The sequence below is a fragment of the Dipodomys spectabilis genome, unplaced genomic scaffold, assembly GCF_019054845.1.
Source record: "Dipodomys spectabilis isolate Male_0828 unplaced genomic scaffold, ASM1905484v1 ptg000102l, whole genome shotgun sequence".
Taxonomy (NCBI): domain Eukaryota; kingdom Metazoa; phylum Chordata; class Mammalia; order Rodentia; family Heteromyidae; genus Dipodomys; species Dipodomys spectabilis.
The window spans coordinates 9,111,600-9,127,851 of NW_024870779.1; the positions used below are offsets into that span (position 1 = coordinate 9,111,600).

At 43.7% G+C, this 16,252-nt stretch overlaps 1 protein-coding gene across 1 annotated transcript in view; it reads left to right on the forward strand.

The window, feature by feature from the left end:
• Positions 1–1,448: 1,448 nt before the first annotated feature.
• The window catches only part of B3gat2 (beta-1,3-glucuronyltransferase 2), a 52,963-nt gene continuing 38,159 nt past the window's right edge, over positions 1,449–16,252 (forward strand). Inside the window, exon 1 of the mRNA XM_042687087.1 lies at positions 1,449–2,042. Coding sequence (XP_042543021.1) covers positions 1,449–2,042 — 594 coding nt within the window. The remainder of the gene's footprint in view (positions 2,043–16,252) is intronic.

Here is a 16,252-nt window from a genome sequence, read left to right on the forward strand (position 1 = left end):
GTTCTGATGGTACCTCGCTGGTGTCTAGGAAGATGGCGCTGAGTGTTCAGAGGAAGAGGTGCAGCCTGTGCACAGGACGCCATAGGCTGCACTTCTAGACCCGTTCTTCCACTGGCCACATTTGACACTAACCTGGACGAAATTCCTTTTAATCCTGAGTTTTGGTTTCCTTATCTGGAAAATGAAGGGGAAATGTGCTTTCCAACCTTCCTTGAAAGGATCTCAGGGAGAAAATTCTGGTGAGAGTAAACTGTAATGGGACTGTGGCTCCAGATTATTGAAGAAAAGCCAAGTTGGACTTTGAAGAATTTCCAAATCTAACTGCAGTCTGGAAGCGCTGTTTGGGATTGATGTCCTTCTTATGGGCTGCTTCACATTGCTCCCCCTCTCCCTCTCCCCCCCCCCTGCTGTCCCTCCCTCTCTCTTCTCCCCTCCCCCTCCCTTCCTCCTTCCCTCCCTCCCTCCCTCCCAGGTCTCCGAGTTTTCCCGCAAGTGAATGGATTTTCCTGGCTGATCTCCAAAGACCTTGCAGTATTTTGGAAAGCTTAGGAGATCCGAGGACTGGCACCATCCCCGCCCGGGGTCGAGCCTCCCCGCGGGGAGCCTCCTCCCGCTCTCCTTTTGAGCCGGTGCAGGGGCCGCGGGCGGGCACAGACCCGCAGCGCCGGCCCTGTCGCTCCCGCCCGCCCGCCTGCCCGCCTGCTCTGGCGGCCCCTCCCAGCCTGGGCTGCGCTGCCGTCTTCCCTCCGGAGGACTGGGGGGACGCTGGAGTCTGCAGCGCCCCCGCCCCCCGGCTTTTTCTTTCTTTGCTTGCTTTGGGATCTTGCTGCCAGAGCCGCGAGAGGTTCTGAGAAGAAAAGAACGGGTACGGGAGGAGCTCGGGCGTCTGCTGCGGCGCGGGAACAGAACTGGGGACATCACATCTGTCGGGTCCCCCGCCCTCCCGCCACGGGTGTCGGCGCCAGGGTGGGAAGCCCCCGGCACCTGCTGCCCGCCTCGGAGCAAGTCCCAGGGAGCGTCACTGGGGTCCGCAGCTGGGCACCATTCCCTGCAGCGGCACCGGACAGAAGCAGTGAGGCGCCCCGGGTGCCGCCTCAGGCACCCCGGCTTCGGAAAGCTCGTGGTGCTTTCCCTGCGCTCGCCCCAACTCCGGGGCTAACAGCTCGCGGCTGGACCGAGTCCCGCTTCCCGCGGACTCCCCGAGAGCGAGGGCACCCTGGCAGCCCTGCCCCCGGGCCGCTGGCACCCCTTCTAATTCCAGCTGTGCCAGCCCGGGCGCGGATCCCGCACGCCGAGCTGGGGAGCTCTGGGGCTTGGGGCGCCCGACGGAGAGCGTGCGGGCCGCGGCCCCCTGAGCGCGGGCGCCGCTGCCACTGTCCAAGCCGCGCACTGGATTCCCCAGCTCGTCCCCTTCTTCTGGGGCGTCCGACCCGGGGGCAGTGCGCGCCATGAAGTCGGTGCTGTTCAGCCGCTTTTTCATCCTCCTGCCCTGGATCCTGATCGTCATCATCATGCTCGACGTGGACACGCGCAGGCCCGCGCCACCGCTCACCCCCCGCCCGCACTTCTCTCCCTACGCCGCGGGCCGCGGGGCAGCCCGCGTCCCGCTCCCCCGCAGGGTCAGCCCAGGGCGCCACGCGGAGCAGCGCAATGAGTCTCGGCCGCGGGCGGAGCCGGAGCCGCCGCTGCCCACCATCTATGCCATCACGCCCACCTACAGCCGCCCGGTGCAGAAAGCGGAGCTCACCCGCCTGGCCAACACGTTCCGCCAGGTGGCGCGGCTGCACTGGATCCTGGTGGAGGACGCGGTGGCGCGCAGCGAGCTGGTGAGCCGCTTCCTGGCGCGGGCCGGGCTGCCCAGCACGCACCTGCACGTGCCCACGCCGCGGCGCTACAAGCGGCCGGGGCTGCCGCGCGCCACCGAGCAGCGCAACGCGGGCCTCGCCTGGCTGCGCCAGACGCACCAGCAGCAGCGCGCCCAGCCTGGTGTGCTCTTCTTTGCCGACGACGACAACACCTACAGTCTGGAGCTCTTCCAGGAGGTAGCGGCCTGCCTGCCCTGCTGGGGGACCACCGCGGGAGGGACCCTGGGTCTGGCCGCGCTGAGGTCGCACGTTTGGAGTTCTGGGTTCCCATGCACACATTCGGGGCTCCTCGCTGGTTGTGCAGGTGGAGAAGCCGGAGAGGACAGGTGTGGCCTAGGAGGAAGGGAGTTTGCCTTAGGTTTTCTTGGCCTCTGGACTGTGGCCAAGCGGCTTGGGGTTGCAGTCCAGACCCAGAAGCAGGCCTAATGTACGGGGTGACGTCCAGGTAATTCGGAATTGAGAAGCGTGTAGGTGGAGGTGGTGTCTAAAACTTAGGTTAGGGATAAATCTCTCCTATGTATGCTACGGAAATGATAGTGAAGACACTATCTTCTATAGGTCCTCCATCCATCGCTTCCTATTCTCCACAAAATAGTTCTTTCTGCCCCTGAAGATAGCTTCTTTTTTTCGTTCAAGGAAACCTTGTTTGGCAAATAAGTTGGAATTGTTTTGCCCTGTGGTTATGTCTTTTTGCAAAAGGCAGCATCTGGGCTGCTTTCCTCTTTCTGGCCTTTCTGGAAGGCCTCTGTACTTTCTGGTGAGATCTTGTTTGGTGCTTATGGCAGGCCAACACTTATCCAGCACAGGTGAAGTTATTTTAAGCTGATATTTTACAGTGGAGCTGTGAATAGTCTACAAAGAAAACTGAATTGCATGGTTCCCTTCCCCATCCCCCACCCCCTTACCCCGTTACAGCCAAAAGAAAGCTTGTTGGTGTCTTTGTCCTCTGAGACTGTAGCGTTCTTCCATCTGAAATTCCTTGACATCCTGCTGGCTACCAACTCCATCTCCCCCTTTCCTCAAGTAAATTGGACACTAAAAAAACACAGTGTGGGTTGGCACTGGTAAAACAGTCTGTGTCTAGTAATGGAAAGCCCTAACTCTCCCCCAGCCCATGCTTTCATCCTTATCTCTGTTTTGTTTTTGGAATCTCAGGACAAATCATCTGTACCCTACCTGTTGAATTTTTTATCGATTCCATTCCATGATTGGTGGCTCACGCCTGTCATTTTAGCTACTCAGGAGGCTGAGATCTCCGGATTGAAGTCAGCCAGAGAAGACAAATCAGGACACTCTTATCTCCAGTTAACCATCAAAGAGCCAGAAGTGGAGGTATGGCTTAAGTAGTAGAGTTCCAGCCTTGAGCAAAGAAACTAAGCAAGAGTGCAAGGCCTTGGGCTGGGAAGATAGCTCAGTGGTAGAGTGCTTGACTTGCATGCAAGAGGCCCTGGGTTTGATTTCTCAGCACCATATAAGCAGAAAAAGCCAGAAGTGGTGCTGTGGCTCAAGTGGTAGAGCGCTAGCCTTGAGCTGAAGAGCTGAGGGACAGCGCCCAGGCCCAGAGTTCAGGCCCATGACCGACAAAAAAAAAAAAGAAAAAAGTGCAAGGCCTTGAGTTCAAGCCGCATTTACACACACACACACACACACACACATATTCCTTAAAGTTAATTGTCACCTTCATTTTATTTATCTGTCTTCTAAGATAAAATGAATAGTTGTTCTTCATCTTTTCTTCTTCATTGCATAGTGCTTTCCGTCCACATTTCTCCAGAGACATAAGCTTGGTAGTGAATGGTATAACAGCAGTAAAGTTGATATATATTATTTGAAGGATCTGCTTTTATTTTAAAATTGGGCTGCTTCAGTGTTCCTCCCCTAAAAGAAGTGGCTTATATTCTGAATCAAAGAACTTCACATTTCAGTGCTCAGTAATTTTTTCTTTTTTCTTTTGCCAGTCATGGGGCTTAAACTCTGGACCTGGGTGCTGTACCTGAGCTCTTCAGCTCAAAGTGAGCACTCTGCCACTTGAGCCACAGCACTACTTCCGGTGCTCAGTAATTTAAAAACCAAGTCTTTATTTATTTTTAATCTGGTTCAACTTGAAAGCTGCCTTACCTGTGAAGAATTCATGGCCCCGTTTAAGCAAAATAATTCAAATCATTGTTAATTAGCATTTTTGGAATGGACTGTGAAAGGGAATTAGTTCCATTATCACAGCTTTTAGCTTATTGGCAAGAGTGTTAAGCAAGTGCAGAAGTTGGCACATACAGGCAGTGAATACAGCCTTCCTTTAACGCTTCTCAAGCTGAAAGAAGGGCTTGTGGTGGAGGATATTTAGAAGCAGGAGAAAGTATTCACTTCCCCATGTGTCTGTGGGAGAAGGTGGGGAGAAGATAAAGAGGAGAGGAAGACAAATAGTAACAAAATAGAAACTAAAGTAAAACCCATGCAAACTTCCTCAGGCTATAAAATTTTGCACAATGAGAGGCAATGAAATGATCAAAATAAATAAACTTAAGTGACATTTTGTGGAGAGATGCCAACTATATAAAATACATAACAGGTTGGCTTAATTTGTTAGCCAAACAGGCTTGATTACAAGTATAATATGCATGGCCCATTTAGAATGTAAGTTCTATATTGCTCAGCCAGGCATTTTGTGACCACTAGACTTTGCCTCTGGTTCTTTCTCCCTCACCTGTGATTGCTTACACAGATCAGGGCGCCCTTTCTCATAAATGCATTTTGACATTTAGTTTTTTCTTCTTACAACTTTTTTCCTTGTATGGCAAACACCATTTGAACTTGATCCAGTGGAGTTTATGCATCCTTTTGTCTTTGTGCATTTCTCAGAATTTCAAGTTCTTTTAAACCTCAGTTTTATTCATGAGATGGGTTACCATATACCCATTCTGGAATCAATGATTCTATTGTGAACTATAGTGTAGATGCTATTTTCTTGGAGAACAAATAGGACCTGGTATAACTCATAAAGACATGAGTCGGTGCAGGAAGAGAAAGATGCTCAACATGGATTCTGTAGGAATAAATCTCAGCCCCTTATGTTGCATGTATATACACAACTTAGTTTATAAGCCATTCACAGTACTTAAGAATGACCCAAGTCAGGCTTCATCTTTTATTCGTAGTACTTCTAATTTTCCTGTATGATGTTAGATAAGATAAAAGGAGGAAAATGAACCAGTTACAAATTAGCTCATTGAGTATTGGCTGCAAATGAAGGAAAGTAAAGGATGAAAGGTCTCCAAATTAAATTAAAGACACACCAGGCATCTGTGTTCAATTATTCCTCCCTGGTAACTGGAATAAGGTTTTTCCTCCCTCCCATACAGCTAACTAATTTTCAGCTTTCTTTCAAGTGAGCTGCACTGCAAGGAAAGTAATGTTTCTAGGGAACAACCCTATTTGAACAGCCAATTCAATTTGCAAATGAAGCCGAGTGTGAGAGACAAAATGTGTCCACTAGAAAAGCAGGTGGTAGGGTTTTTCTAGGTTTCAAGTACCTCAGCAACTGGTGCAGAGCTTCCTGAGGCATGGATGGGCTTTCAGGCGATGGATCCCTGGTAATCCTGCCTGCCTGTGCATCCTATCGATCCAGCTCTCTGAAAAGCGTATTTACAAAGGATTTAAGCTGCTTTAATAAAAGCCACAACTACAGATAAGTGTGACTATATCTCTTTCTACTTTCAGTTCCACTATTGATCAGATTTCTGTTCTTCATTAGAAAACCTTCAAAGCTAACCAAAGGTTATGGTTTTCACGTGAAGTTAGTTTGGAAATCAATTGAATTGAAAAATTTGAAAGAAAATAGTACTTTAGAGTAGGCTCATAATCCTGCCTAGGCTGAGATCCAGTTTTGAAGCCAGCATGGGCAGACAAATCCAAGAGACTCATCTCCAGATAACCAGCAAAAAAATTAGATGTAGAGGTGTAGAGCACTACCTTAGGCAGGAAAAAGTTAAGAGCGCAAGGCTCTGAATTCAAGCCTTAGTATTGGCACCAAATAGTACTTCACAAGCAAGAAATTAACAAAAAAAAATACTAAACTAAAAACAGTTTAATCTTAAAGAGAGAAGACTGGAAGACAAGGCAGGTCAGACATTTAAGGAATGCATGGAAGGAGTGAGTTAATGAGACTTGCTTCTAGAAGACATTTCTAGAAACAGTGAAGTGGAAGAAAGAGGCCCCCACTTGATTTTGTGTTGTTGTTGGACTGTGATGCTGTTTGTGTGCACTAGACAGATGAAGTTAGTGAGGTTTAATTCTGTCTTATTACTGTAGGGAGTATTTCTGTGTTTCCCTTTTCATGCTTACTGAAGCCATAAGCCAAAAGACATTCGAGTTAATAATGCTTGACACTTTTTGCCCTGAGTAGCAACTAAAGTTCGTGAAAGTAGACAATAGTTTTACCTTTTTAAGTGTCTAAGCTTAGAGTGACTCTAAAACTCTTAAACCTAGAAGGGTCCCTTGGCTGTAGCCCTAAATGACTACATGAAATGTTCCCCTTGTATTTTATATTTTTACCCTGTGAAAACATATTAATAGGTGTGCCACAGGCCTGATGAAATGTAAAAATTTTGTTTAAAAAAACTACAGCCAAAAAAAAAAAAGAAAACTACAGCCAGTTTTCTTGGACTATAAATGTTAGATCTATAGATTTCCTTTAGTCTCTCTGGGTGTGTCTTGAATTATGGCCCACTTTTAAAATAGGGTTTCCCTTAGAGAGCACCACTTTTCATTTGGATTTTGAGATTTTAATAGGCCGGGAATAATTCAGGTTTAAAAGACATTTCTCCATCTGCCTCTCCTGCTGATGCATCTCCCTACCCATCATTTGTCTTCCCTCAACTGACTCTCATGAATAGGCATAAAGACATGGTTTGATGTGATGAATCTTGTGTCTTTTAAATATTTAGGCTGTTGTTTACTTCTTGGAAACCGTAGTGTGTGCTTGCATTCTCTCTCTCCTCCACTTGCTTCTAGATTACAAGCTGGTACATTTTCTCTCATGTGAATAGTAATGAAATACTAATTGCTTTTAAGGCATGCTACAAAAACAAAATAGGATAAACAAAGGCTATGGTCTTATTTATTAACTATTCCAGGTAGTACTCAAGTTGTGTATGTGTGTATGTGTGTGTGTTCACAGAATTCAGTAATATTCAAGCCTTTTGCACTGTGGTGAAAATTTGCTCAGTCTGTTACATTAGCCCATCAATGTCTGCTTGATTCACAGTGCTATTGAAGCATGAAATTTACATTTTTTATATAATTCTCAAAATCTTCTTGGAAACAAAAGTAAAATAGTTACAGTACTCCATAGATGGGTTGGTTTAGAATGCATTTCCAGTTTACAATAATAAAGCTACAGTAATTTTGTATGTGTTGCCTGTTCTGGGGCTTGAACTCAGGGTGTGGATACTGTCCCTGAGCTTTTTTCCTGAGGCATGAATATAGTCCTTTGGTGAGTGAAAGAATTTAAAGAAGTAGAACATGATTATAGCTTAATCTTTACTACTGAACAATTCAACCGGCATCACCTTTTTAATTTATTTTTTCATGTACTAAGATTGGAATTCAGGCCCTTACACTTGACTAGCTTGTTTCCTTACTGGGGCTCTACTATTTAGGCCATGCCCACAGCTCAGGTTTTTGCTAGTTAATTGGAAATGAAGTTTTGAGGCCATTTCTGCTGGCTTTGAACTGACATCCTTAGATCTCAGCCTCCCAAGTAGCTAGGATTACAGCTGTGAGCCACAGTGCTCAGCTCATTATCACTGATTTTGATAGAAGCACTGGAAGTAGTTGAGAAGGTCCTCTACTCTTTGTGTGGCAGAGAGAGAAGTTTGAATCCATGTCCCCTGATTCTAAAGGTTGTGCTACTAATGTCCCTGAAACTGTCTTTAGGACATAGTCAGATGGGAGTAGGTCACTGGAATAATTAAAGCACTTGACTAGCAAGAGTCTCTGATAGTGTTGATACCTTCTGCCTTTTTTTTTTTTTTTGGTCTGGTTGTGGGGGCTGAACTCTGGGTCTGGCCACTGTTCCTCAGCTCTTCAGCTCAAGGCTAGAGCTCTACCACTTGAGCCACAGTGGCACTTCCAGCTTTTTTTCTTTTTGCTTATGTGGTGCTGAGGAATCAAACCCAGGGCCTCATGAATGCAAGGCAAGCGCTCTATCACTGAGCTACCTTCCCAGCCCCCTTCTGCCTTTTTTTGAACTCAAGTCTTTCTTGGCTTTCTTATCAACTTTCCTTTCCCTTCTCTTGACTTTTTTTTTCTTTTATGGTTAACTATTTCTCTATACGTTTATGGAGTACAGAAGATATTTTTGTGTATTTATATATTTTTCTTTTATGGTTAACTATTTTAATTTGACCAGAACTCTATATATGTGTGGAGTACAGAAGATATTTTTGTGTATTTATATACTATGGAATGTCTATATTAAGCAATTAGCATTCAGTACCCTACATACTCATTTTTGAGGTATTGAGAATATTTTAAATATACTCAATATTCAATGTGTTATAGATTGTATTCACCACATTGTACAATAGAGCTTCTGAATTCTTCTCTACTAACTTAAATTCTGTGTTTTTGGCCAACAACTTCCTAAACCTGCCCTTACCTTTTCCTACCCCTCATGTCCTTTTTTTTTTTTGTTCTAGTACTAGGGCTTGAACTCAGGGCTTCATACTTTTCTTTGGCTTTTTTGCTGAAGGCTGGGGCTATAACACTAGAGCACCACTTCTGTCACTTTGCTGGTTAATTGGAGATAAGAATCTCATGGATTTTTCATGGGCTGGCTTTGAACCACAATTCTCAGGTCTCAGCCTCCTTAGCAGTTAGGATTACAGGCACTTGGCTCTCATGTCATTTTGCTTATGAAAATTTTATCACTTCCTGCACTATCTCCCTGACAGACAATTTAATGTTTTAAACTATTTTTTAAGTCTGAGGGAAATTGCCAGATTAGTGTATCAGCTGTCCTCCTACTTTTTAAGTGTGTTCTTGTAAATAGATAATAAAGCTAGAGGGCAAACATTAAAGTAATTTTTGCCCTTTTCTGAGGTACATAGAAACCACAACTCTGTCTTTCAGGCATCTTCTCAGGGCAGGCAGAATGGAATGGAAGAATAATTTTCAGGGTGGAATGGAGTATGAGGATAGAATGAACTGTTTCAGGAGCATTCACTGCATTACGGAGTAGAGAAGCAGGGGATCTGAGTCAATCAGAGAAAAAGCTCATGTGACAGTGTGCACCTTATGAGAGCTGTCCATGCTCCTCCTAGCCATAGTCATCTCACTGCTTGCTTCTTGGTAGGAGGCTTCTTAATTTTTCCTGTCCAGTTTCTTCTGGAATTGGGACTTGCCTTTGGTTTCAAACCTAAATGAACAAATTATTGGCTGAGTCTTGTATGCATAAAATGCATAAAACACCCATAGCAGCATTGAGGGGAGCAGTCATATTCTTTACCAAAGGTCAAATCTTTTGGCCCACTTCCCAAAATAGCTAGCAGCTAAGTAGTTTGTGGTTCATATTATCTGGTTTTTTATTTATTTTTTTTGGCAATACTAAGGATTGAACTTGGACCCTCATGCTTGCTCAGCTTGCCTACCTGGAATATGTTCTGTCACTTGCAACATGCCTCCAGACCTAGATTTTGCTGGTTAACTAGAGATGGAGTCTAAAAAACTTTTTTTTTTCCTGGTCAGCCTAGAGCTACAGTCTTCTAGATCTCACTGTCCTGAATAACTAGGATTACTGGTGTGAGCCACTGGCTCCCTGTTAGTTTGGTGTTTTAATCAGTCTCCTTCATCAACAGAAAGAACTTTGAACATGATGTACACACACTGACTTGAAGACTTTGTCCTGTCAGCTTGCAGTGCAGGTGTGTCTTGTCTCTTAGTAGGAGCACCCAATTCTGAAAACCTGTACCTTTAAAGATTCTTTCTTATTGCTTGTCTAGAGTCAGTGTGTGCTGAGAAATGTAAGATTTAGAACATGGAATTAAGGAAGTGATACTTGAGCTGTGGCGGGAACAAGTGTGTGATGGCGCAGAGGGAAGAGGAACCTCTCTAGGGAGATGCAGCCTTATTTGTAATCTGGGAAAAGAGGATATGTGGGATACCCTGAGACCTGAAAGATGTTCTTGATGGCCAGGGGCTGGGAGGAGGACAGGTAGAGGTGAAGAAGTAAGCATCCACTTTTCCATGCCCTGTGTGCCCAAGTGTGATTCTTTTCTTTGGACAGCTTTTAGTAACCAAAAGAAACAAAATCTTAGGTTTTATTTTGGAAGTGGTATTTAACTGGTATATTCTTCCTGGATATAGTCATGACCTTCTCTAAATCTGTGAATTTAAAGATATGCACAGCAAGCCAGGTACCAGTGGTTCATGCCTGTAACCCTATCTTCTCAGAAGGTTGAGATCCGAGGACTGCAGTTTGAAGCTCGTTTAGGCAGGAAAGTCTGCGAGACTCTTATCTCTAACCAATGAAAAGCAGGAACTAGAGCTGAGGCTCAAGTGGTAGAGTGCTAGCATAGAGTGAGAAAGCTAAAGGACTGTGCTCAAGCTCTAAGTTCAAGCCCCAGCACTAGCACACACACACACACACACACACACACACAACACACATGCATACACCTGCACACACAACGCACACATGCACACACACACACATACACACACACAATGCAGTGTGAAGAACATACTTTCCTTCTTCTTGTATTTGTCTTTTGCCTCCGGCCTTCAGAATTACCCACTAGACAGATCTTTCACTTGTTTTTATTGTTGTTGGTAGTAGTCATGGGGCTTGAACTGGGGGCTTGGGCGTTGTCCCTGAGCTCTTTTGCTCAGGGCTGGTACTCTTCCACTTTGAGCCACAGTGCCACTAGTAGTTAATTGGAGATAAGAGTCTCACAGGGACTTTTCTGTATGGGCTAGCTTCAAACTGCAATCCCCAGATGTCAGCTTCTTGAGTAGCTAGGATTACAGGCATGAGCCACAGATGCCCACCTCAAATCTTTTAACTGTTACAACAGATAAGATAGTAAAAGAATTGAACTATTAGGAAAACTGTGAGTAGTATTTTATAATAAGGAGTTCATACTGTGTTACTCAGGCTGACCTTGAACTCAAGATCCTTCTACCTTAGCCTCCCAAGTTATTAGGATTATAGGCATATGCTACCACACCTGGCTAGTAAATACTAAATGCCTAGTTGTGCTAAGGATGTGGTGGTGTAAAATTTTGCAAATGCTTTATAGATGTTTCGAGCAATACTTAGCATGCTATAACTGTGCATGAATATTTGTTGAATGCATAAAACACTTAGAAGCTGAAGGAATTGATTAATGAAGAAAATTTATTCCAGAAAATAATCCTGTATAGAATGTCATTTAAATAATAGTTCCAAGTTATTTACTGTTTTAAGATTATATTGAGTCATCCAGGCCCCAGTGGCTCATACCTGTAATCCCACCTACTCAGAAGGCTGAGATCTGAGGATTGAAGTCAGCCCAACCAGGCAAATTGAAAGACTATTAATTTCCCAATTAATCATCAGAAACCTGGAAGTGGAAGTGTGGCTTACATGGTAAAGTACCAGCCTTGAACAAAAGACCCAAGCAAGAGCAGGAGTCTTTGAGTTCAAGCCCTAGTACTAACATACAAAATATTCTCTTGAGCCCATTAAATATTAAGTGATAAAGATAAATGTGACACCTTACTTTAAGTGCTTAATAGGCACGAGGGGGAGTTATGTCAAGGTAGCTATGTATTGAATGTTGGGCCTCTACACGTGCAACAAAGTTTGGGTGCTGGTAGGATCTCAGACAGGAGCTGGGGAGTAAACAGCCCCTTGTTCAAGACCAGCTTCAGTACTTGCATTACATTGGCAAGGGTTGCCTACCTTATGCGGTTGCTTTGGGTACTGAATTATGGACCTGTCCTGTATAATCAGCAACCAAAAATTGCTCCTTTTGTCTTACTAAGAAACTAATTTCCTATAAAGATAGTACTGATGCTTACTAGTTTAATAGTTAAAAGAGTGCTTAATAGTTTAATGCCCAATTTTGTAACATTTATGCTGTTTCGATAGTCATTACTAATTGTGATGGGCTAAGTGATTCCAAAAGAGGTTTTAAGACAAGCTGAGCACCAGTGGTTTTCACCTGTAATTCTAACTACTCAAAGTGGGTTGAGATCTGAGGATACAGGTTCTAAGCCAACCCAGGCATACAAATCTGAGAGTCTTTATCTTCAATTAACCAGCAAAAAAAGGTAGAAGTGAAGTTGTGATTCAAGAATTAGAGCACTAGTTATGATTTTAAAAAAAAGCTAAGTAAGAAGCCAAGTGTGGATAGCTCACACCTATAATCCTAGCTACTCAGGAGGCTGCGTTCTGAGGATCACAGTTGAAAGCCAGCTCAGGCAGAAAAATCTGTGTGACTCTTATCTCCAATAAACTACCAAAATGAAAAACCAAAAGACAAAAGCCAGAAGTGGAGCTATGGCTCAAGTGGTAGAGTACTAGCTTTGAGCAAAGAAGCCAGGGATAGCACCAAGCCTCTAAATTAAAGCCCCAGAACACACGCTGTCTCTCTCTCTCTCTCTCTCTCTCTCTCTCTCTGTCTCTGTCTCTCTCTCTCTCTCTTTCTCTCTCCCTCTCTCTCCCTCTCTCTCATTCTCTCTCTCTCATTCTCTCTCTCTCTCATTCTCTCTCTCACACACACACACACAAACACACACACATACACACTCACACACACACACACAGCCACAGGACTTTTTTACAACTTTAATTTCTATATGCATATTGCCACTGCTGATTTGAGTATAGGAGGATCACATTCCTCCTCCATGTTCTCTGACCTGTGGGTGGCCATCCCACATGTCAACATATTAGGTAATTGCACTATATCAGTTGATCAGATGCTTCTCAACTCTCCACTCTTCACATGGTGATTTTATTGCCAGGGATCTGACAAGAGAGAAGAGGTATACTCTTGGCTTTCTCGAATTAGGCTGTACCCAAACAGAACTGCAATAATTGGTATCTTAATTACACCATTGGGTGTTACCAGAATAATTAGAGGACAAAATTAAATAGGGCTTGTCTACAAATGCTCTTGCAAAAAAAAAAAAAACCCCACAAAATTCTAAAGGAAAAGGGATGAAAGGGGGTAAAGGATATTCTTCTTTGGGTTGTGAGATCTGAGCCTGACTCTAACTCTGTGAAAGCCAGGAAAGTATCTTGCATGAAATTAGGCTTTCAGCTTCCTGTAGACCCATGGAATGGTTTTTCATTCTGTGTTGTCTCTGCACCTACCATGCCCTAGAACTATACTTACTGAATGATAGATGGATTATTTCTGGTATGAATTATCCTAAGAGATAATATGTACATATTACAAAGGAGATGGTAGCTTAATAGAGAGGAATGGCCAATAGAATTTTAAAGCTTCAGAACACAAGCATTTGTTTGATGATTCAGGTCATTTGCTGGGTGAGAAGGTTAGGAGTGCCCCTCAATCCCCATGGGAGAGAGGTGGTGGAAGGAACACTTCAGCAGGTTTCACTTTCATTTACTCCTACCCTAACCTGTCCCAGAACACTGAGTCCCCAGCTGGCCTTTCAGCTTACTGAGAAGCTCTAATATGCTTCTTCTCTCTCTTTTTTTCAGCTATTACTTACAATTTCATACATAAAGGCATTATAAAGCATACTTTCCACCAGAATGAGGGAGATGTAGCCTTTAGAGTTTGTCATGGGGTCTCCTAATTACCCCATCACCTGTGGATGCAGTGGTTGCCCGACTGCTTGCTCCTTATAGCTCTGGGTCCTCTGCCATCTGGTCTCTGGCCAAAAACACATGAATAAGTAATACTGTACTCATAACCAGGGGTCCCACACAGTAGCCCTCAATGCTCTGTTAACATCTAGCAGAATTTTGAAAAATTATACATGCTTTGGGATATTTTTAGATTTATATCTAAATTTTAATCATTTAAAATAGTTATAAAGCGTATCACTTCTGGGATAATGTAAATATGACCAGTAGAATCTCTACTGTAACAGTGCTATACCCATAATCATTCATTTGATAAACATACTTTTCAGGAAAAAATTGTAATTGTGTTTTTAGGTGGTGAAAATTGAGCTCAGGGCCTCATGCATGCAATACTACTGAGCTACATCCCCAACCCCATATCCAGAATTTTTATGTTTCTCTTGTCTCCCTTTGGCTTTCCCTCAGAATTTCATCCTAGAATAATACCTTAAGGTTCAAGGTGTTTTATATGCATCTTATCATTTATCTGCAATGACAATATATGTCACTGAAATGTTGTAAGTCCTATGGCGGTCAGCTTCTGTCTTAAAACCTATTTAGGTTTGACCTAACATTACAATTAGTAGTGGTAAAGAATTTATCAAAATAACCTAAGTGTTACAATTAGGTATTAACTATTAAGCACAAAAGTTACATTTATTAGAAATTCATTTCTCAGTAACATAGGCAGGCATAACACTTTTTGGTGTTGGTTATATATTCTGTACTCATTGGATATTACAGATTGCTACAATTTAGCAAATGATACAATTTAGGATAAGTTGTGCTCACATTACATCATCTTACATTACATCACCTCATACAGGAAGAATTTACATTACAGAAATTTATTTCTTGATTTTGTTTATTTAGTTATTTATTGCCAGTTCTGGGGCTTGATTTCAGGGTCTGGGCACTGTCCCTTAGCCTTTACTTACAAAACTGACACTCTATTACTTGAGCCACAGTTTCATTTTCAGCTTTTTTTCCGGTTAGAGATAAGAGTCTCATGGACTTTCCTGCCAGGCTGGCTTCCATCTTCAATCCTCAGTCTCAGCCTCCTGAGTAGCTAGGATTACAGGCATGAGCTACCAGCACCCAGCTTTCTTTCTTAGCTTTTGAACTTTCAAGCTTTAAGCCAAAACTCACATAGTAATCTATCAGTAGCAATCTATTGACAACATTAGGGCTCCTTTGATTGTTCTGAATGCAAATAATTAGTAACCCCTTGTTTCTCTAAAGGATTTATTACTCATTCATTAGAGATATTGACTTTCTCTGTAAAGATAGCAATATTTCTATGTTCCTTTGTGTGGTTCCCTGGAGATTGCAGCAAGAGAGACTGCATTTAATATAGTTCGTGATGTTTAGGAAATAGGCCTTTCAGTGAGGTGAAGAGTAAGTAGGAAGGGGCTCCTGCCCCGATCCAACTAGACCAGCTTTAGGAAGCACCCTTGAGCCTGCTGAGAGTCTAGAAGCTCATTCCTTCCAGCCATCTGTCTATGTAGTCCATGAGGACTGGACTTATAGACTGAAATCTGGTTTGTTGATAGAAAGATTCCAAATGAAGACGTTGGAAGACCTGGCCTCCAGGCTTGGCAGAGCCTATGGCCTCACCTGAAGGACCTCCAGGGGGATGCTGCTCTTTAATTTTCATAGTGTCTTGGAGGCAGGTACTATGTCTGTCTTCCCTAACACTTACCTGGTTGTGGTGAGTATTAAATTAAGTGATCCACATGTGAGGGGATCAGCGGGACAACTTCCCTCTTGATCCAGACATGTTCTCTTCAAAGTCAGTAGCCAGAGGAGCTTGTGGAGATGCCCCACAGGCAAGATGTCACAAGGTTTCCTGGCTACTCTGTCTTCACCAGTCCCTACAGTCTCTGTGGCCCTACTGTGCCGCTGTGTGGGCTGTTGGAAATGAAACTTTAAGTTGGGCCCATATGTGGGCCTGTTGTTCGTCATCTAAATGAACGTGACATTGCAATATGAAAATGCCAGGGTCTTTTTTAAAGGTCAGGTGACAGTTTGGGATATTTTGGTGACACTGGAAAGTTCTTCAGCTACATCTGTTCATGTTGCAAAAAGACTTGAGGCATCCTTACAAAGTCTTTGCTCTCTGGGAACTGTAGTCTTGCTTCACATGGAAGTTCTGTTACATAAGTGTGCTGAGCTGGAGTCTGGTGCTCATGCCCTGTTAAGTATTTTCAGTTGTTTTGAATGGAAATTTCATGTGCCAGACTTGGCGCTATCCCTGAACTTTTGTGCTGAAGGCTGACACTTTACCACTTGGCTTTTTTTTGGAGGGGTAGGGGCTCATTAATTGCAGATATAAGTCTCTTTCCGATCCAAGCTGGCTTCTAACCACCTCAGATCTCAGCTCCTGAGTAGCTTGGAGTACAGGATCAAGACACTGGTGCCTGGTGGAAATTTCCTTTAATATCTTCATTTTTCTTTAATATACTTAACCATTTGCCTATTACTTTTGCTTCCTATTGCATGTACTGATAACAGTAGCCATTAACTT